A 23,506-nucleotide genomic window follows, 5' to 3' on the forward strand; every position below is an offset into this window, starting at 1 on the left:
TTACTATTATTATCATCATCATCTTACATTTATATGATGTTTTTATAATTTTCAAAATGTTTTCACATTCATCTGATAGAATGTAGGTTTCTTGAAGGCAAAGACTTTCATTTTTTTCTGTATCCAAGCCCTTAACTCTATCAGCACTTAGTGTTGATTACCTGATTATCATATTTCATGTTTCATCATATCATGTTTCTCATAATTAGTATGAGACAATAGTGCTAAGATTGCTGGAGATCTGGTTTCATAGTATGAGACAATAGTGCTAAGATTGCTGGAGATCTGGTTTCATAGCCTGGTTCTGACATGTAAAACTGGGAAACTCAAATCCTCTCTCAACATCTGTTTCCTTCCCCACCAAATACTATGTGAAATTTGCATGGTCTCCCCCTTCTGCTGTGAGGTTCAAAGAGAATGGACATTTGTAACAGCAGAGTGTCAAGAGAAAGGAAACTACTCTTGTTTCTCCAAGGAAAGGGTGGATAAGGGTGCCGTTTTCTATTCTCTGCCTATACAGGATCAAATGCCAGGTGGAAGGTGTTCCTGGCGATTCCTAGGTTATACTTTATTCCTTTTCAGAAGCCAGGGATCCCGAGAGACCCTTCTGACCTTGATCCCCAAGCCCTGTGCTTTTCCCTATCTTGTTTACCTTCACCTGTCCTCAGCTGTCTCCCAATGAGAAATCGGATCACGCTGGTAGCAATGAACAATAACTGGCTGTCACACATCTGTAGGAGGAGCAGGGTGTAATGGACCTTCGATCGGCAGGAACAGTTTCCAAACCATCGCAGAGTGTCCAGCATCGAGTCTTTCACCTTTTCATCCACTTTTTTTATGATGGGGCATGTGATTTTATGGCCAGGTTTCCGGTTGATAATGGCCCGGCTCCTGAAATAGGTGAAATCCTTGCCCTGAGATGATCTGAGTACTTTCTCGAAATAGTCCAGCAATTCCAAGCTTTTCAGCTGCTTCAGAACTCTTACAAGAAACTGCTGCTGGGATCTCTCGCTAATCCTACGAAACCACTCCCGGGTAGAGAAAATTTTCCAAGTCAAAACACAAGTCTCACATTTTTGGCAGATCGGCAGGCTCTCCACTTTCTGCTCACAACGGAGATTTGGGGCAAAGTCAAGCCTAAATTCCAGTTTCTCCATGACCTGCGTCGGGTACTTTAATTTGATTCTTTCTGCTTCACTGACACTACTTGACAAGCTCAGTGGAAGAGAATTCTTTGATAATTGCCCCAATAGATTTTTTTCCATTATGAAACCTGTCCCAAAGAAATAGTCAGCTCGAAGTACATCTCATTCACTGTTAGGGGTTGTTGCCCACAGAAGTCTCTTAATTGTATTCAACTCCTAGGATACATAGCTTTACCGTAAACCTCCTAGAATGAGTTCTAACTGCTTTTCCTGCTTTGACACAAGGTAAAAAAGATTCTCCTGTTCCCTCGGCTTGAAGATTTTTCATTTAGATGTTAGAAGTTATGCTACAAGAAGAGAGCTTGCTATCTATCTTAAGTCATTACTGATGATAATTGCTCAAAACATGACTAAAGAGGAAGTATGGTACCATGGATTTGTGTCTTAGCATCTAGAACCTTCTTGCCTTGGCAACCTCAGAATTAATGTTAATTAAAATCCTTTAGGTCCTACTAACCTCAGTTTTATACTTTATCTTATTCTATCTTAACCTGTCAAAAGATATACATTAGACAAGAACAAAAGCAAGGGATTCTACTAAGTGACCTTTAAAAGGACCATTTGAGATTAACTAGAACCAAGATAAACTAGGTAAACTTTTAAGATAAACTCAGCCAGTTCTAGTTTATCTCAAAAGTTACCTAGTTTATATTAGTTCTAGTTAAGTAGTAGTATTTTTTTTTGAAGTTCACAATTTTTAGAGTTCACAGGGGTCAACTCTAGGATGAAGTAGTATTCCCCAGTGGGAGGGAAACTTCAAAAAAATACATTTAAAATGTCTAATCTTTATTTTCTGTCATAATGTTAAAAAATGACAGAAAATAAAGATTAGACATTTTTAAGTTTTATTCTCTATAGTCTTACCTCTAACCTATGGGTGGTGGCCAATGAGATAATGACCACCTCTGAACCAGCAAAGAATGGATCTTTTATGTAAAAACAGAGAACAGGAAAAATTATTAACCTCTATTGAGGCCTGACCATGAAGGCTGCACATTATTGAGTTGCCCAGTGTTCCTCAAAGACTGTTACCCTTGTACAATACTATCTGATCTCTTGTTTCTTCCTGGCAGCATAAGTCTCCCATTGTTCTCCTTGGTTTGTAATCAACATAGAGGGAGATACCCAGGAGACTTAATTTTTTGCTAAGTTGGCAAGGTGATTGATATGAAGTTTGAGTACTCTCCAAAGAAATCAATCTTTTATCAGAAACATAATTTTGAGAAACTTATACTTTTTGACACCCATTTTTGTTACCAAGTCAAAACTTTCTACAAGCAGAAGTGATCCCATTCCAGGCTGTCTTTCCAAGCAGATCACCCCAACTATCTCAAAAATTTTCAACAAAATTTTCAAAAAACCAAGCAGCAATTGCTGCCAATTAAAGAAAAATTCAATTCTCAATACTCTCATAAAACATTGTCTCAGCTTGTAGCTCATTTCCCACAAGATTTGTTTAGTATCCCCAAGAGGCCAGGACAACCTAACCTTGTCCCATATTTAAAATTAAGTCTTCCTGTATCAGGGAACTCAGCTTGTAGCTAGGACCCACAAATTCCTTAGAGAAAGAAAGAGGTAGTTCTCATGCCAAATGAGAACTATGCCCACTTCCTTTGATGTATCCAATGATGATCTTCCATCTCTAGACAATTAGATGATTTCTGCTCTGTTCCTTGTCCTATACATTCTAATACTGTATTGTATGCTTAATTTGGGAATCTCTTGGCCAGAGGCAGGGCTTTTAAATCCATCCTTAATTATGAGGCTGCATGCCTCTTATAATAAATGATATATTAAAGAAGAATTGCCTCAGTTTTTTATGATAAATTTTAATCAAGACAGCTTCTTCCATCTATGGACTTTCAGTTCAGTCTCTATTCACCTAATAAGTTCAGGACTGATCAAGACTTAATAGTCTTCTCAGACCTATTCCTTCAAACATCCAATCAAATCCTATGACATCTGACTGTAATCCACCTTAAAACATTGTCCACATTACAACATTATGAGTTGACCAGCTATGATGGATGCAAGCTCCTCTCAGCAGTTCAGAGATCTAAGATAATCCTAGAGACCTGTTAAGGACAATGCCACCCTTATTTGGGGGGGGGGGGAATCCATACAATCTGAATGGATACTATGTTTATTTTTTAAAATAAGTGTCATTTTATTTCATGTCTTTGGAGGCAATCTGAGAGTCACACAACTAGTACATGTCTGAGGCTACATCTGAACTCACATCTTTCTGATTCTGGGACTGGAGTTCTCTTCACTGTGCCACCTGTCTGCCCTAATGATGTTTGTCCTTCATTCTCTAAGAAGATCATGACATCAGGGAGGTGATTCTATGACAAGCACATGAATTGGATTTGAGTGAGGGGGTGCTGTACTAACTCCAGTCTAAGACTGTATTTGACCTCCTACTGACTCCAAGGCCAGTGATCTATCCACTGTGCTACCTTGTCAAAGTGGATAGAGCACTGACCTTGGAATCAATTTCAGGCACTTGACTCTTACTAGTTGTATGATCCTGGGCAAGTCACTTAACCCTGACTGCCTCACATCCAGGGTCATCTCCAGTCATCCCTATTGATATCTGGCCACTGGAGGAGATGGCTCTGGAGGAGAAAGCAAAGCTGATGACTTAGCACAGCATCTCCCTCATTCAATTCCAATTCATGTGCTTGTCATGGCATCAACTCCCTAATGTTGTGGTCGTCTTCAAAAATGAAGGCCAAACATCATTACCTTAAATATGCATAGGAGTAGTCATACTCAAATCTCTGAGTAGGCAGTTTCTGGAAATCAGTTAGGAGCAGGCTGACCCCTTTCAGGGATAAAATAAACCTTTCCCCAACAAATTTCAGAACCTTTGATTTGAATCCTAACTTTGAGATTTACTACCTTTGTGACCTTAGACAAGTCACTTTATCTCCCTGGGTCTCAGTTTCCTAATCTCTAACCTGAATGCGTGGAAGTAAATGATCTCAAAAGTCCCTTCCATAGGTCCATATTAGTCTGTGATCTTCCTATAACAGAAAGTGTCCTGGAAAAATCTAGATTCAGTCACTCTAAGTCTATAACAGGAACATTATCCTAAATCCTATCCATGCAATTTAGGTTAGCTTTTCCTTAAAAGGTATAGAGAACACTTCTAAATAACATGACCAACAAAATGGAAAAGTAGATACCTTTTCAGATTTTCAAAACATCTCAAACCTCTCCTGAATAAAAAAAAAGATTTAAATCTATAGCTCTCCACCAAAGATAAAGCAATTTCAGCAATCTCCAGAAGACACTGAGACCTCAGATAAGATAAAAATCCAGTGAAGCAATGGCAGAGAAGTATTGCAAGATAAAGGAAAGTGAATCATCACCTCACAATGCAGAGAATCCTACTGCTGTCCAAGAAAGCATGGAACCACAAAACAGTGTCAATGAATGAGTTAAAAGAGAAGAACTGAAAAAGTAGAACTTATCTAGAGCATAGTAGAAATAATAGACAGGAAGAGAAAAACTTGAATCCAGTGTACCGAGTCTCAGCAAAATAATAAAAGAAAGGGTAATAGACTGGAAATGTAAGTACTTGGAAGTGAAGGAGAGAAACAAACAGAAATAATATTAAAAGAAAGCATAACAGAAACAAAACATTCATCTTGAAAGCAGGATGTGTAGAGATAACTCAAGGATCAGAAATCTTGGGTTTTTTGCAAGGCAATGGGTATTAAGAAACTTGCCCAAGGTAACACGGCTAGGTAATTATTAAGTGACTGAGGTCATATTTGAACTCAGGTCCTGACCAGTGCTCTATCCACTGAGCCACCTAGCTGCCTCTTAAGATCATAAATCTTCCAGAAGAACAGCAATTTTGACAACTTTACCATGAAATCAGATTGTTTTTAGGAATAAGTGTCTTGGAAATGAGAAAAAGCTGATTTTAGAATTTTGCTTTCATTTAAATAAATTTAATTTAAAACTTCCAGGTTTAAATGTCATTGTAATGTTTATGTGCTATTACACGAAAGCATGATCTTTGGAAAAGGTAAATGAAAAACTAAACGAAACTAAAATGTTGAAAGAAATTTAATTTGACTCATTTTTCTATGAAAAGATGAGTCATTTGAAATAATTTTTATAATTTCAACAAGTGTGTGTCTCAAATATTCAAGAATCTCTATTTTAATTAGAAAGTGATTTAAATTATTAAAATTGTATGAAAATAAATTTTTACTTTTCAGTGCAACATTTTCTCTTATAGTTGAGAGCAAAAAAGTATCATTTAACTGGAATTTGCTGAAATTCAGTGTAACACAACAGGAAAAGAAACATATAATGAAATTAATGTTCCAGGTTTTTAATTCTTATTTATTAGGACATTTTGCTGAATCGTGCATGAAAAAGTTCAGCATTTTTTGATAGTATATACCTATATGAACATTTAAATGAACATTTTTCATCCATATGAAAATTGCATTATCACAAAAGCTTATTGATAAAAAAGTTTCTGACAAAAAATGCCAAATTTCTAGCAAATAATAATAAATTAATTTTCAATCTCCTTATAGTTAAATGCTTTGTAATTATTTTGAATCTAGTCATTTTGTATACATGTGTATAAAAAATAAATATCTGTAAATATATATGAATAGTGGAAATAAATTATCAAATTAATAACAGTATTTTATTAAAATTAGTTATAGCTAATTATAACTGATTATGGCTCACTCAGTTTCTTCTTCTATGATAGGGACATTTAACTATTGTATTTCCTCTTCTGTTATTCTGGAGAGTTTATATTTTTATTTTAGCAAATATCCATCTATTTTACTTAGATTGTCAGTTTTACTGAAAAAAATAATTGGGGAAAATAACTCCTGATAATTTTTATAATGCTATCTTCATTGATGGTACATTCACTCTTAATTTTTGATATTGATAGTTTGGTATTCTTTTTTCCTTGATCAAATTAAGCCATAATTTATCTATTTTATTGATTTTCCCTCATAAAAACAAACTTTTACCTTTATTCATTTATTTGATTTCAATTTTATTAATCTCTCCTTTTTTTCAGGATTTCTATTTTACTACTTAATTAAGGATTATTAAGTTTTCTAATTTTTTAGTTGCATGTCCAGTTGTTGATCTTCTTTTTCTGCTTTTTTATTGAAGTACACATTTAGAGATATAACCTAAATGTGGCAGCATATCAAATTCTGGCAAGTTGTCACATTGTTGTTATTTCCTTTAATGAAATTATTGATTGTTTCTCTGATTTGTTCTTTGACCTACTCATTCTTTGGGATTAGATTAGTTTCCAATTAACTTTTAATTTATGTTTCTAATGTAACAATTACATCACTGAATGAAATTTTTATTTCATTATTGTACCAAAGGGGCACATTTAATATCATTGCTTTTCTGCATTTGTTTGTGAGATCTTTATTCCCTAATATATGATCAGTTTTACTGAAAATTATATGTACAGCTGAGAAAAAGGTTTATTCCTTTCTATTCCATTCAATTTTCTCCAGAAAGCTATCATATTTAACTTTTAAAAAACTCTATTCATTTTTTTTAAATTCTTTCTCATTTATTTTATCTATTTTATGCTGGCTCTAAGATGGGAAAATTAAGGTACCCCATTAGTATAATTTTTCTGTCTTTTTCATTTTTAACTTTTAATTTTTCCTTTAAGCATTTGGATATTATGTTATTTAGTTCATTTATTTTTTAATATTTATATTACTTTATTTTCTATGGTACCTTTTGGCAAGATGTAGTTTTACTGAAGCTAGGAAGTGCAGAATCTAAAGCACCAGGCTTGAAGTCAGGAGTGGACTCAGTCATTTACTAATTGGATGATCCTGGCAAGTCACATAACATGTATTTGACTCAGTTCCACAGCTGTAAAATGGAGACACACTGGAGAAGGAAATGGCAAACTACTCCAAGAAGTTTCCCAAGAAAATACCAAGACAAAGTCATGTAGTCACATACAATCAGACATGACTGAACAATAAGTTTCCCTGCTTATCTCTTTTGATTATAATTTTTTTTTTACTTAACCTGAGATCATGATTGCTATCCCTGCCTTTTTTAAACTTTAGCTGAAGCATAGATTCTATTCTAGGACCTTATTTTAACCCTGTATGTGTCTTTCTGTTTCAAGTAACCTGTATGTGTCTTCCTGTTTCTTGTAAACACCATATCATTGGATTGTGTTTTCTAATCTATTCTGCTATGTCTGTTTTATGCTGAGTTCATTCTTAATCACAATTATGACTGTTAACTCTGCATTTCCCTCAAATTATTTTCTTTTATTATCCTTTCTCTCTCTTTTAACTGTCTCTCTCCTATGTCCCACTACCTTCTTTAATCTACCAGCCCCTTTTTTTCATTCTCTTCCCTCCTACTTACTTATTGCATAAGATAAATGTCTCTACCAAACAGTGGCTGTTGTCTAATTATATGTCCTTTTAATATCATTTCCCTTTGTTTTGTCTTCTTCCAGATATCACATTTCAGTATATTTATATTATCTTCTATTGTTATTTCTTTGGATTCATTGGGAAGACTCACTACTGTGAATTCAAGGTTTTCTATTCTAATTATTTCAATTGTGCAGCCCATATATTCTGACATTTTTCTCTTCCAAATTTTTTCTTTGAGGAATCTTACTTTTTTTTAACCATTTTGAAAAATCTTCCTGTGCTCTCTTGAAATCCACAGAATTCATCAAATGTTGATTCAATGACTTTCATCTTACAATTTAATGAGGTTTGTGATATTTTGGTTATTTCAGTTCTCTTAATTTTACAATCGTGTGCTCTTAATTGAAGTTTTTAATTAAATTTTCTTCCTTTTGAGAAATGTTACAAAGATAGAAATGACAAGACTGAACCAATTATCTGATAAGAATGAGGGGATAGCAATGAGAGGAAAGGGAAGAGTGAAATATGACTCCTAGTTTGTGAACCTGTGTGTAATAGACAAGTTGGCAAAATGAAAAAGTTTTTAGGGGTGAGCTCCATCTATTGAATTTAACATAGCTACAGGACACTTAGCTCAATCTATTGAGTTTAACATGACTACAGGACATTTAGTTCAAGATGTCCTATAAGCAGTTGGAAGATAAGCATAGTTAGAAAAGAAGTTAAGACTAGACAGATCTGAGAATCATCTGCATAGAGATAATAACTAACACAATAGGAGATGGTAAGATCTACAAGTGAAACAGAGAAGAATAAGGGGAAAGGATTCAGTACAAACCCTAAGGGTCACATAAATGCACAAAAAGTGATGATTTCAATGAAGGTCCAGCAAAAGAGACTTATAAGGATGGGTCCTACAGATAGGAAGAGAATCTAGAGATAATCAAGAAAAAGGTGATTGATATTATTAAAGGCTGAAGGGAGGTCAAGAAGTATGAGGAATACGTTAAAGGCCTTTTGATTTGGCAATTGAGAACATTAGTAACTTTGGAGTTAGCAGTTTCAGATGAATGTTACAGTTGGAAGCTATATTGAAAGGAGTCTAAAAGAGAGTTAGAGAAAAGGATATGTAGGAATTCTTAAGTAGTTTAAGATTTTATATTTATTTAAGATTTGAATGTGAGACAATAGCTAGCTGTAATGGATGAATCAAATGAGAATTTTTTGAGGATGGGGGAATATGGGCTGATCACAGTTAACAGGGAAGCATGCAGAAGAAGCACGCAGATAAGAAGCATGAAAGATAAAAGGAATGGAGATTAGAGAGGGAACAATCCACTGGGGAAAATAATGGAATACAACTACTTGTCCATGTAGTTCTTTGCCTTGGAAAGGAGAAAAGCCATCTCTTCTTATAAGACAAAATGAATATAATAGCATAAATCATAGATCATTTCATGAATTATATGGTCAAATGGATTCAAAATTTAGACATAAAGGATCATATCATAAGTCAATTAAGAAAACAAGGAATGTTTATCTGTCAGATCTTGGAGAGGGGAGGAGTTTATAAATAAACAAGAGATAAATAACAAGAGATAACATTATATTAAAAAGTTTTGCACAAATAAAACCAATGCAACCAAGATTAGAAGGAATGTAGAAAGCTGGGAAACAATTTTCATGGCTAGTGTTTCTGAGAAAAGACTCATTTCTAAATTATGTAAAGAACTGAGTCAAATTTATAAGACTATAAGTCATTTCCCAATGATAAATAAAGGATATGAACTGGAAATTTTCAGATGAAGAAATTAAAGCTATCTATAGTTATATGAAAAAACACTCTAAAACACTATTGATTTAATATGCATTATTAAAGAACTCTGAGGTACCACCTCATGCTTATAAGACTGGCTAAAATGACAAAAATGGAAAATGATCAAGGTTGGAGGGGATAGGGGAAAACTGGGACACTAATTCACTGTTGGTGGAGTTGTGAACTTATCCAACCACTATAAAGAGTAATTTGGAACTATACCTAAAGACCATTAAAACCATGTATATACCCTTTGATCCAGCAATACCACTGCTAGGTCTGTATTTCAAAGTGATCATGAAAAAGTGGGGAAAAAATCCGCATGTCTAAGATATGTATAGCAATTCTTTTTGTAGGAAAAGAATTAAAAAACAAGAGAATACATGAAGTGGGGAATGGTCAAACAAATTATGGTATATGAATATGATGGAGTACTATCTTTTTGTAAGAATTCATGAAAAGGGAGCAGCTGGGGTGCAGGAGATAGAGCATGGACTCTGGAGTCAGGAGGACCTGAGTTCAAATCTAACCTCAGACTCTTAATAATTACCTGGCTAGTTTCTAAAGCCAGGTGCCTTCACATCTTGTTTCTCAACCCAGGTACTCTTGACTTCCTAAAATGTGATGAAGGAGTTGGAGATTCTGCAAAAAATCGGTCCTAGAATTCAATTAAGCTAGACACATAGTGGAGGGGAGTGGAATCAAAGCAAAGAGAAACAGATGCCACTGTTCTGTATGTAAGGCTCCCTGGAAGCCAGATGTTGACTCAGAAGCATATTCCTATGAGATGACAGGGAATCACAAGACAGAGTGTGAGAAATTCAGGGGCAGACTGAGGGAGAGTCATGAAGGTGAAGATGAAGAACACCTAAGGCACTCTTCAATATGACTTGGATCCTCCACAATTACTTTGAAGGTGACTTGGTAGAAGACACCAAGAGGCACAAGTATATAAGAGAAATTGACTGTTACCAGCCCTCCAGGTTGTGAAGAAAGTAAAGAAGGATTTAATATCTAAAATTGGTACAAACATTAATCCTCTGCTGATCCAGCTCTGGAAGGCTGTACATGAAATCATTCATCCTACAAACTTATATATACAACTACCAACCTGTCAAGTACTTTGCTTTGAACAATGGACTTCACCTTCATTTACTTTTTATTTATGATACACAGGACCAGAAAATCATTCCTATTTTCTTCAATTCTAGAAGATAAATAAAGTTCATCACATTCCAACTGAGTCCCACCATGAATCAGATATGAACTGAGAAGAGGGAGGTATCAACAACAGATGACCAATATCATGAGGACAGATTTGCAGCATCTTCTCTCTCTGTCTGGTTCAGTCATAAGAGGGGGAGGTTCACAATAACCCAGTTTTTCTCCACTCAACATCTCTCCTTCTTGACCCTGACCCTGGTGCAGGATGGGGATCAGCTAGGGCCTGGGTGTATGTGTGGAGGGTGGTGGGGAGGAGTCCTAACCTACAAATATTTCCCAGAGCTGAGGTCTAGCAAGCCTTGAGCTTGGCACAATAATCCTTTGACTCTGGAATGATCTTATCCTCTAGGAAAATGTATTGTTTCTTTCGCTATCAGTAACTTGTAGGAACTTACCTTTGTGTTTCACTTGTGTGTGAATTTCTTTTACCAGTGAGGCCTTAACTGATTACCTTCTGGGAAGGGGGAGGTGTCTTAGTCAACCTGTGGTCTCACTTATGCTCCGGGGGTGGTGATGTCTTACTTGTGCTTGGATGAGGTAGGGAGGCGTTGGCTTGGTCAATTGTATGGGGAATTCTTGTCATTTTGTGTCTAACCATAAACTCTCACCTATTTCTCATCAAGGTCACCCTCATAACTCAGGTTACACCTGAACGTGAGGATGGGGTGGATCTCACTTGTGTGATTGCCCTAGGAAAGATCCCACCTCTGTGGTGGCAGTAGGTGGGAATAACTCATCTGCCCCCAGGAATGAATAGAGGAAGTAGGACATGAGTTCCAGGTCCACTTTCTAGATTTCAAAAAAAGGAAAAATCTTTAGTGAAGTCCACCAGCATATATAATGCCAAATAAGTGAGTTTTAAGATGAGACTATTGTGTATATAACTTACCTTTGTAATGTTGATTTCCTTATATCCCCTGCCAAAAATCCCAGTCTTAATAAATGCTAAAGTACATAGCAATAGCTTGACCTTGTACTACAAAACAACTTTAATCCATAAAAATGCCAGGTATATCCCAAGAAATATAAATCTCCTCTTAAATACTTCTAGATTCAATGTGACTGGTTTTGTGGGGTGATAAGGATCCAATTTCACAGTCCAAGACCCCATCCAGGATAACATCCTTGCTAGTTATACCAGAGTCAGATTTTCAAGAACAAAATATTTAATTAAAGGATAAAGCAACAAATAACAAGGGGATAAAAATGGAAAAAAATATTCTCTGTACCCATTCACAAAGGGGAATTACAGTCTAATTTTAATTTAATCCCTCTAATTTCCCAACTTTGTTGTATGATAACACCATTTTGATATTAACTGTCCCAAGTTATGCATGCAATATTTTCTGATTCTCAGATTCTTAGGAGTCCTTTGGCGTAGGAAGGAGAATGTTTGAAATCTCTTGCCTCAAGTCTGTAGTCATGACCATGATCCCAGATGGTATGGCAAGTTCAGAATACCATGTTTGATGCCCCAAATGTTACTCTGTCCTGACCTTAGTTCTGCATATTGCACTCTCTCAACCTCTTGCCATACTTTTAAATCATCTCCCTTGCAGAGCCTCTTCACAAAGTTCTTTTCTAGTGACATCACACAAAGTCCTCTGCATAATATTCTTTTGGCTCTAAGCACTATTAGAAGTAAAGTCCTTAGATAATTCCGTTATCTCACAGTTTTAAATATATATATATATGTATATTCTATATATATATATATACATATATATATATATATATAAAATATATAGATAGATAGTCTCTGCAAAGCCCACCAAGTGTATGAATGTTTCTATAAGCATTTATCATAAGCATTAATTAAATGGCATTTTGAGTATCACCGGCAATTATTCCAGATTACATAGCAAATACATAAACATAATATATAATATATACATCAAAATTGCATGAGATAGACCCAATATATAGGATACACTCAGAAACAGAATCCATAGCAGACATAGGAAAAATTATAAATACTAGGCCAAATATATTGGCCACATGTAGTATATAACAAATGATAAGGTTACACATATGTAACCAATGCACATCTTCTGTTTTTATATATGTAAACTTTCTCCTTACTCCTTCGTGTCTCAGAATGATCACTGACCAGATTTTTCTCAGCCTTCTGTGGTACTTATTTTGTACTCTCATTGTAATCAGATTTCCTGGCCTATTATCTCTGAAAATCAAATACTCCCCTATCTGACCATAATCTTTTCTTTATTTTTTTAATAAATTAATTTTTTGTTACATTTTAAGTTCTGAACTGTCTCCCTCCCCACCTCACCCTCTGCAGTAGACAAGGCTGCCATTTATAGTTTATTTGAGTATTATAGTGCTATGAATAATTGGGCTGTTCACAGTTATTCTTTGAACAATATTGCTATAATATTCTCTTGGTTCTGCTCACTTCACTTTTCATCATTTTTTTTTTAGGTTTTTGCAAGGCAGATGGGGTTAAGTGGCTTGCCCCAGGCCACACAGCTAGGCAATTATTAAGTGTCTGAGGCCAGATTTGAGCCCAGGTACTCCTGACTCCAAGGCCGGTGCTTTATACACTACGCCACCTAGCCGCCCCACTTTTCATCATTTCTTGCAAGTCTATGTTTTCCTATAATTAGTCATCTCATCATTTCTTACTACATAGTCATATGTCATCATAATCATATACTACAACTTGCTTAGCTATTCCCCAATTGATGGATATCCCCTGAATTTTCAGTTCTTTGCCACCACAGAAAGCTGTTATAAATGTTTTGGAACATATAGGTTCTTCTCCTTTTTCCCTGATTACCTTGAGAAATACGCTTAATATTGATATTGTCATTTTATAATTCTGGACAAAATTCCAGATTATTCTCCAAAATGGTTAGATAAGTCCACCACCATCAATTCTAACACCAGTGTATTAATATCCCAATTTCTTCACATCCCCTCCAACATTTGCCATTTTCCCCCCTTCTATCATTTTAATCAATCTAATAGGTGTGAAATGACGTCTCAAAACTCTTTTAATTTGCATTTCTCTAAATCAATAATGATTTAGACCATTTTTATTTGAACTTTCTTTTTTTTAGGGTTTTTTTTTTTGCAAGGCAATGGGGTTAAAGTGGCTTGCCCAAGGCCACACAGCTAGGTAATTATTAAGTGTCTGAGGTCAAATTTGAACTCAGGTCCTCCTGACTCCAGGGCTGGTGCTACTTAGCTGCGCCAAGACCTTTCTTTTTACCTCTCTTTATGCTTCACCTCTCCTAAGCCTAGAATGTGTATATCTGTTTTGTTTTTTTAACCATCATTAGGAACTCCATTTACTCTATTTCTCAGAACTTTTTCAGGCCATTTGGTCACTTTTCTCCCTCTACAATTTCAACACAATAATTTAGTCATTTGAACTCTACACTGACCTTTGTTCTTAAATATCACATCCTCTGTCATCTTTTTACCCACCTTCTCTTGTCAAACTGCCATATCATATTTTTTAAACTGTTTGTATCCCGAAGTTTTGTCTCAGGCCCTCTTTATTTTCTATGCTCTCTCTTTCTGTAACTTTCCCACTTCCCATGGTCCCAGTTTCTCCAGGGTTTTATTTCTGAATCATAAAGTAGTATTTAATTGCTTTGTATCTATTTATAATTATTAACTTTACATTTATACTATTATATATATATAATACATACTTAACTCCCTTATTAGAATGTCCCTGAATGAGTGATTTTTTTTATTATAGTTTGGTCTATAAAGAATGTATTAACTTTTTCTGCCTTTTTATAGCTACATGCAATATTTAAATTTTTGCAAAAATTTCATGAGGTACTGAGAATAAAATTTATTCTTTTGCAATTCAATTTGGGAAATGCCAAAAATTTTAACTCTAGTTTCATCAATAATTTGTTCATTTCTATATGTTCCCTTTTGCTTATTTTTGTACTGGATTTGTCCAAAACTGAAATATTGAAGTCTCCTATATCTATTATGTTACTGTATATATTTGTTCATGGTCCAGTTAATGTTTCTTTCATGAATTTGCATGAAAAGACATATGTGGAATGTATAAGTTTATTCCTGACATTGTTCTTATTGTATATAATTCCTTTTACTATAATACAGTTTCCCTATTTAAAAAAATAATTACCTAGCTGTGTGACATTGGGCAAGTCACTTAAACCCATTGCCTTGCAAAAACAAATGAAAAAAGTCATGAAAATCCTGGAAATACTTACATAAAGTGATGCTGAGTGAAGTGAGCAGAACCAAGTGAAATATTGTACATATTAATAGCAACATTGTATGATGATCACCTATTATGAATTTAGCTCCTCTCAGTAGTTCAGTGATCAAAAACAATTCTAGACTTGTGATGGAAAATGCCATCCACATCAAGAGAAAAAAATTGTGGAGTCTGAATGCAGATCAAAGTGTACATATGCATAATATTTTCACTTTTTAAAACTTGTTTTATGTTTTTTCTTTTTTCCTTGGGGTTTTTCCCTTTAGTTCTGATTCTTCTTTCACAATATGACTAATATAGAAATATGTTGAACATTATTGTACATATGTAATCTTAATCAGATTACTTGCTATCATGGGGAAAAGGTAGGGAATAGAGGGAGATAGAAAAATGTGGCACTCAAAAGCTTACAAAAATATAAATGTTGAAAGCTAACTATCTTTGCATATAATTGAAAAAATAAAATAAACATTAAAAACAAAATTTTAAAGAGTCAAAAAAAGTAGTAACATAAGACATTAAATGATGTGAGAAGAGAAATAAGGGAGAATAGGGAGCCCTTGGCAAATGACTTCTATTTTTTCAGTAATAAAAATAGTTAATATTTATATAGTGCTTACTGTGTGCCAAGAATTGTGTCAAGCATTTTAAAATTATTATTACAATTTTCTTTTTATAGATGAGGAAACTGAGGTAATGAGCTAAGTGACTTATCCAGGGATACATACTTAGTAAGAATGAGAGGCCAAATTTGAATTCAAATATGCTTGACTCCAGATGTGGCACCAGATGTGCCACCTAGCTGCCCAAGTAAAATATGAGGGAATGTTCTCACCTTAGAGAGTAGGGGGAGGGGAACCATAAGAGGTTTGAGGAAGGATAGCAAGTTTTGGAAGATTAATTATGGTGAGTGGGATAGTGAATTAATTAGTGAGACATAAAAGGATCACCTCACAGCAGTGAAGGCCTAACTGAGGCTCTTTATCTTAGATTTGTAGTCAAAGAAGAAAGAGTTCTTAGGAAATGGTCTAAATTTTTGCAGTGAACTATAAGGCAAGGTAATCAGCTGAGAGGTGGAGGTAGGAAGGACTTAAAGGCAAGAGGACTAACTCAGAAGCTATTATAGTGATGCCATTAATCCAGGTGCAATATCACAATGATTTTGCCTGGGTTTTAATATTTAGGATAGAGATGAGAAAAAGACAAGAGACTGGTCTCAAAGGAATAATGAGTAAAGTTTGGTGACTAAATGTATTTAAGGAATGTAGTCATATGATAGTCTCAATAGCAGTTACACATAATAACCAAGATCCTATCTAATCTTCAAGTATGATCTAAATGACCCTCAATCCCAAATTTATTCTTTTGCCCACATCCTTATAGTTCACAAAACTCTCTTTAAGAGAGAATCATGGAAGGAAGCTTTTTTTGACCAAACTTCCTTGTCTCCTGGCAAATTATGATAGGGAGAAGGTGGAAAAGTGCTGGCACTGAATTCTTCATTGGAATAAAGAACAGATCCCTTAATGATAAAGGTTGAGGGCTACTTGCTGTCCCATGATTTTGAGTTCTGGTCTTGTGATCATAGGCAAACTATTTCTCCTTTGGAATTCAAATTTTCACTGCTGGAAAAATGGCAGAATTATACTAAATGTTCTCTAAGGACTCCTCCAGCCAAATAGTTTGGGATTCAGAATGAGTAATGAGATCTAAGTTCATCTTACCAATCATTTTTTCAATGTTCACCTATATATTTATAATTTGCAAATTTACCGAAGCATCAAAGATGATGATGGAGTAGGGAGAAAAAAAAGATAAAAAGACTTGGCAATTGATGGTCACAATCCAACTTAGTTATAGGTATTTAGATAGTAACAGAGACCACAAAGAGAAGGAGGAAGTAAACAGTTTAGAAGAGCATTAAAGAGAAAGGACAGTAAATGATCACAGTACGGGAGAAAGAGAAGAAACCAAAAACAATATGGTGATCCTTAGAAGTAATACAGGTAAAAGAAAAGTAATATTTCAAGTCATCATCCTTCCAACTAATAAGGCAGATCATAATACCAATATAGAAGACTATTTGCTTTGGCCAAACAATTCTCTACCTGAAGTCCAACTCTTAGCCATATTCTATAGTTCTTCAAATATTAAATTATAGTTCTTCAAATATCAAATGTTAAATATAGTTCTTCAGATAAAAGTATATGAAAGTCCAGGGTATTAAAAAGCTTTGACTTTTTTTATTGTTTTTTGAATTTTACAATTTTCCCCCAATCTTGCTTCCCTCCCCCCACCCACCACAGAATGCAATCTGATAGTCTTTACATTTTTTCCATGCAATTCATTGATTAAAATTGAATGTGTCAAGAAAGAAATCATATCCTTAAGGAAAAAATAAAATATAAGAGATAGCAAAATTACATAATAAGATAATTTTTTTTAGATTGAAGGTTAATAGTCTTTGGTCTTTGTTTAAACTGCACAATTCTTTCTTTGGATACAGATGGTATTCTCCATTGCAGGTACTCTAAAATTGTCTCTGATTGTTGCACTGATGGAGCAAGCCCATTAAGATTAATCATTAACTCCATGTTGCCATTGCAGTGTACAATGTTCCTCTGGTTCTGCTCATCTCACTCCAAATCAGTTCATGCAAATCCTTCCAAGCTTCTCTGAATTCCCCATCCCTCCTGGTTTCTAATAGAACAATAATGTTTCATGAAGTAAATAATACCACAATTTGTTCAGCCATTCCCCAGTTGAAGGACATTCACTCAATTTCCAATTCTTTGCTACCACAAACAGGGCTATTATGAATATTTTTGTACTAGTGATGTTTTTACCCTTTTCCATGATCTCTTCAGGGTATAGACCCAGTAGTGCTACTGCTGGATCAAAGTGTATGCACATTTTTATTGCCCTTTGGGCATAATTCCAAATTGTTCTCCAGAAAGGCTGGATGAAAAAAACTCTGACATCTAAAAGAATAATTAGGAAATTATTTAGCCACATCACAAAAGGATTCTTAAATTGTTAGGATTCCCAGAATCTTCAGTTTTTTAAATACTGAACATCTCTGGTAAAAAGTAAAGTGTTTTCAGAGGTTTCCTCCATTGTTTTTTAATAGATGATCAACTATTTAATAGACTTGGAAGGGCTAAGAAATGTTAAAGCAGGTTTGGAAAAGCCTAGGGTAGTATAGTAGGGTAGTATAGTACCCTCTGAGTAAGAAGCCCTGAGTTTGAATTCTTCATCTAACACATTACCAACATGGCCCCCTTAGACTAATCATTGATTTTCTCTTCAGTTTTCTCAAAATTTATAAAATGAGGGAGTTGAGTTAGATGGTGTCTGAGATCTCTTTCAACTCTAGATCTGTGACTCTATAATTGCTTATCTATTAAGGGTCTCTGATCCACTAGGAAAAAGAAACTGAGAGCTACAGAACCATTTAATTTATTCTCTTGGAAAAATATGAAATATTCAAATTCAATAAAAAAACATAAACAACTACTTGTTAAGGGAAAGAATCAAATAAAGTACAAGAAATTTATACTTTCATCATTCTCTCTTCCTGAAATTCCTTCCCCCTATTGTCCCTCTCTCATCATTTCTACCCTTTTCTTTATATTAAAAGTATTCTTTTTTTTTTATGGTCTAGTTCAATTGCTTCTTGATCCATAAAATCTTTCCCTGTTGCACCAGCCTTCAGCTGAGTCCCTAAAGCAATACTATTCTTTATATACTACTCTTTTGCCTTGTATAACTCCCCATGTAAGGTACTCCTTCATAATAGGATTTGAGTCTCCAAAAGACAGCTATTTCTTTGTTCTAGTGTACACTGTGAGCCTAAGAACTATATGATTCATTGCTCCCCTCTGACTCAGGGAAGTGTTCATGCTTTGTTTAAAAAATTTCAGGATGCTAATATCTTGTCAGCACATTAAATCTTCATAGAATCATAGGATCATATATTTAGAGTAGAAAGAAACCTTGAGGGTCATTGAGTCCAACTATCTTGTTTTACAGATGAGGAAACTGAGACTCAGAAAAGTTAAATGACTTAATCAGGGTCATACTGAAGTAAATAAATGTGTGAGTCAGGATATGAAACCAGGTCAACCTGACTCCAAGATCAGAGTTCTGTTCACTGTCCCACACTATCAATTCATAATATTGTTTTTAACTTTTTGTGCATATGATGTGTCTCTCTGCCTCAACTGACCTAGACCCTCTGGAGTCAAAACTATATCTAATAACTCTTTGTTCTCCTAGGACCAAATACATAGATGTACTTAATGATGTGTACTATATGTATAGTTTTTCTTTTTTCCAAAGTGTCTTGAAGTAACTACAGCATATTACTATAGCTATGAAAACCACTAGATGGTATTTGAAATTTAAGCCACAACTGTTCATTCAGCTGGGACTGTATAGTACCCAGTTTTTAATCAAGTGGAACCTGGGTTCTGTGCTTTGAATTTAAGGATTATAGCTTAATTTTTCTCATATACCTCATGGATATTTTTGGCTCAATTATTCCCACCCATTTGAGATCCTTGGCTTGCTTCCCTTGTGAGTTAAGTCCCAAAGTATGCATATGCATATGCTTGGCTTCTAAGTTAAATGGAATTTCCTACAGGGAAATTTAAAATAAAATTCAAAAAATAAAATTGTGTTGATAGATGAAGTGACTGAACGCAGCCCCTAGTGAATGTGGGAGGACCACACTACATATTTTTAGACTTTCTCAGTTGTGCTTACTCTCAAAGATTCACATTGCAAATTTCTCTCATATTTTAGCCACTCTTTTCTCTCTTATTAAATATATTTAATCTATGGTATTAAAAAACATAATGATTAGAAAGAAAAGTAAGGAAAGTCCTAGTATAGCTATAAATGTGATCACTACTGCTTCTTGTCTCTATTTAGGATTACCTCTATCCAGTTATTATCCCTTAAGTTACTACCCCTACTCACAATGCCATCTCCTGTACAAAAGGAAGGAGAAAGTCAACAAAATTAATAATTAATAGGAAAGTGGACCATAGACTGAAATTTTAAAAAAAAATGTTTGATGTCTATATAACTATTTACATTGTACACAGAGTATTGGTTAATGAATAGATGTCAACCTAGAAAGAATTTTACAGTACCATGTCACAAAGACTCTGCACTTAGGCATGGCATATTCTTTTTATTAAAGACTTAGAATAAATACAAGCACAAACAAAAAAAATTGGTAAATGAACTGAAACTGGTAAAGAGAGTCTCAGTTCCTGATTTAGGACATTGTGTCAATGCCAGGCTCTGCCCCATTCTTTATTCTTGAATGAGAGGTTATGGGTCCTGATCCTACCTCTGATGCCTTCTGGGTGATGTTACCCTGTCCTTCTGCAATTCTTGATAAACCCTAGTACCTCCTGCCTTTTTTCTGGCCTGATAAAGAAAGCTTGCTTTCTGATTCAATCCCTGTCCCTATCCTCTGCCTCAATTTCCTAGAGGTTCCATAAGTACATTGCCCTCAACGTTATCCCTACCTCCATTTTCCACTGTTACCCATCAGAGATTAGCTTTAGTCCTTGATTTGGGTCTAAATATCAGAAATCCTGCTGCTTCAGGATACCCGGAGGGCCCCATGGCTTCCATTGCCCAAGTGCCTCTTTTTTATTCCCATATCCTTCATTATTCAACTACTAGAAGTTGGCTTTGTCTCCACCTGTGACTTGAACAGGTGAGGACCCCAGATCTCATTGATTTTAACAAAGGATTTACCAATGACATGATCACACTGGTTTCATACCCCACTAAAGAGGCCCCTTATCAATATACCCACAGTCTCCTACTGTCTGCTTGTAAAATCCTGGATGATGTTGTTGTTATTTGTCCTTTGTTCTTGAAGAAGGGTCAAATATGGATCAGGACAACTGGAGAGAGCCCTGTATGCAGTAGGACACCTTGACCTTTTAAGTTAGATCTTTCCCAGGTCTCAGTTTGACATAGGTAATACTCAGTGATTAAGGAGATGAGGCAAAGAGGCCTTTGAATAACCACTTTTACCTGGTCAAAAAAAATCAAACTAGGAGGTCAAGACCTTCAAGGTTAGAGATTATTCTTCTTTACTTCAGTCCTGGATGTAAGAAGGAACTTATTAAAACTTTGCTTTTTTACTTTTGCTGGAGTGTCTCAGAGAAATAGACTTAACTATAACCTTTCTAGAGGTCTCAAGGGCGATCTTGTGGAAGAATTATTCATGCTCCAGGGAAATAAATTTTTGGCTCAACATAAGGAAGAACTTTTAGCAATCAAAGCTGTCCAATAACCAAAGGTTACGTTTGAGGTAGCAAATTCTTTGTCATAAATACAATAAAGGAGATCTTGGGGAAGGCATATCACCTTTATTATATGAACTATTTTCAATAATTAACATGTACATTTTTAGCCTGAATCAAATATGTTTTAGTAATTATTCAAAGTACTTAGCTTAATATGACTGAGCCCTCAGGAAATACAAGTTTAAAATGCCAAAAGGATTAAGAAAAGTGTCAGGGAATTTGCCGTGTAGAACAATGCAGCTGAGAATAGGTAGAACAAACCAATTTATTCCTGTTTTTCTCCTATTTCTATGATTTTTAATGTTGGAGAACACCAACAACATTTGTTACATAATCATTCTTGAAGAACTACTCACTGTCTCCAGTCTGTGTTTGGTAGAGGAGTTTGACTTGAACCCCAGGAGCTTCTGCTGAAGAAGCTAAAGAAATTCCTGGCAAAGAAAGTAAGTTTTCTTCATTGTCACTCAATTTAATGATCTGTATTGAACTATCCTTTTTTGAAAGCCAGAATGCAAAGTGGACTGGCTCAGTAAAGTCACAGTTAAACCTGTGAATCAGAACTATAGTTTCAAACTCAATTCCATAAAAGGAGAGAGTGCTCCCTACGTAGTTCAAATAGATCCCAAGCCTCTGGTACTGACCAACCTCCAAAGGAGTCTCAGAGCCATTGTGCCAGGCACTAAACTCCTTCCCATTCCAGTGGATACTCCAAGAAAAGCTATTCCCTGAGATACAACTAGTACTCTCTGAACCCTTCCGGTCTATGCTTCTATTTGTTACACCAAGATAAACACCTGCTCCTTTGAGCTCCAGTTCAAAATAATATTGATCTAAGTACAGACTCTGCCTGGATAGCACTTGTCGCCAGTGTTCAAATCTACTAGGATGGTCTGGGTATGGGTGCTCCCAGGGAGAGGTATTTGTGACCTTGTGATTGTCCTCCTGGAGCCGGAGATACCTATGAGCTGTATCAGGATCAAATGTGATAGGGTAGGCATCTAAAGAAACACAAGAGAGAGTGATTAACAAGATAGAAACATCAAAGAGATATATCTTTCATCTAGTTGGTCACAGACACAAAATATAATACAGTGTTCTCTGTTCTCTAATAAGGTCCATACTCAAGTTATGGTTTCACCAAACAACATTGAAAAAAAAATAGAAGATGAACAGGTATTCATTTGCTTCCCAATTTCTAGGGTTTTGACAGTTAAACCATTTGTTAAATATGAAAAGTGGGTCAACAGCTGCTTGTTGATGAAAAGCTAGGAAGAGATTTCATTTATTTTTGTTTAAAAAAAAGATGACTGTGGAAAATATCTCTATTAATTCTTTGAGACAGAACCAAGTATCCCAAAATTTCCCTAGTTCATAGACTTTGAGCAGTGAGAGTAAACAACTTTAAGGGTTCAATAACTGGCCAAAACTTTCTGTAGAGCCTGCTAAGATCCAATTCTTCAAATCTGAAATTTACCATATTTAGCAAAATAAGTTCCATTTTTATTAAGACAGTTTCACTCACTACTCAGAAAAAAAAATAATCTTTTTCTACAAAAGGTAATTCTTATTGCTTGACATAACTATTACATAAACTTCACAACAGGGAGAGAGAGGGAGAAAAACACAAAGATGGGAGAAGAGATTTCATTTTGGACATGGAAAACAATAACCCAAAAGATCAAACCCCAGTACAAAATCCACTAATAAGTTTGAATGGGCTGGACAAGGTTCATTATTAAAAACTAATGATGAGGGGCAGCTAAGGTAGCACAGACCCTGGAGACAGGAGTACCTGAGTTCAAATTTGGCCTCAGACACTTAATAATTGCCTAGCTGTGTGACCTTGGGCAAGTCACTTAACCCCATTGCTTTAAATAAATAAAATTTAAATAAAACTAATGATGACCAGTAGATCTAATTTCATATTGGGAAAAATTTGAGAAAAATATAAATTGGGGGATGCCACACAAGAAAAATTTTTATTAATTTTAGAAGATAAACACTAATAAATATTCAATTTATGCAATTTTAAAATCAAGAATGGGGAAATTTTTTATTTTATAAGTAAAATCATGTTTATGTGTATATGTGTATATATATATATATATATATATATATATATATATATTCCATATGATAGTTGGTACTAATATTCAGTTCCAAAGTCTCACTATGGTATGGAAGTGATACCATATTCTTCAAAATCTAAGTATGCTTTAAGCTCTAGCAATCTTTATTTAAAAATTCATTTAATTTTTATT

The 23,506-nt window shown here is 34.9% G+C and overlaps 2 protein-coding genes and 1 long non-coding RNA gene across 4 annotated transcripts in view; 1 reads left to right on the forward strand and 2 right to left on the reverse strand.

Moving 5' to 3' along the window:
• FBXW10B (F-box and WD repeat domain containing 10B) overlaps positions 1–1,940 on the reverse strand; it is a 144,674-nt gene extending 142,734 nt beyond the window's left edge. Inside the window, exon 1 of the mRNA XM_074225191.1 lies at positions 653–1,940. Coding sequence (XP_074081292.1) covers positions 653–1,265 — 613 coding nt within the window. The 5' untranslated portion in view covers positions 1,266–1,940. The remainder of the gene's footprint in view (positions 1–652) is intronic.
• Positions 1–23,506, forward strand: part of LOC141514395 (uncharacterized) — a 147,931-nt gene that overhangs the window by 110,071 nt on the left and 14,354 nt on the right. The gene's annotated exons all lie outside the window — the stretch shown is intronic.
• The window catches only part of TRIM16 (tripartite motif containing 16), a 42,542-nt gene continuing 31,473 nt past the window's right edge, over positions 12,438–23,506 (reverse strand). Inside the window, exon 6 of the mRNA XM_074225170.1 lies at positions 12,438–22,243. Within this exon, the coding sequence (XP_074081271.1) occupies positions 21,594–22,243 (650 nt within the window). The 3' untranslated portion in view covers positions 12,438–21,593. The remainder of the gene's footprint in view (positions 22,244–23,506) is intronic.

Source organism: Macrotis lagotis, chromosome 2 (assembly GCF_037893015.1).
Source record: "Macrotis lagotis isolate mMagLag1 chromosome 2, bilby.v1.9.chrom.fasta, whole genome shotgun sequence".
NCBI classification, from domain to species: Eukaryota; Metazoa; Chordata; class Mammalia; order Peramelemorphia; family Peramelidae; genus Macrotis; species Macrotis lagotis.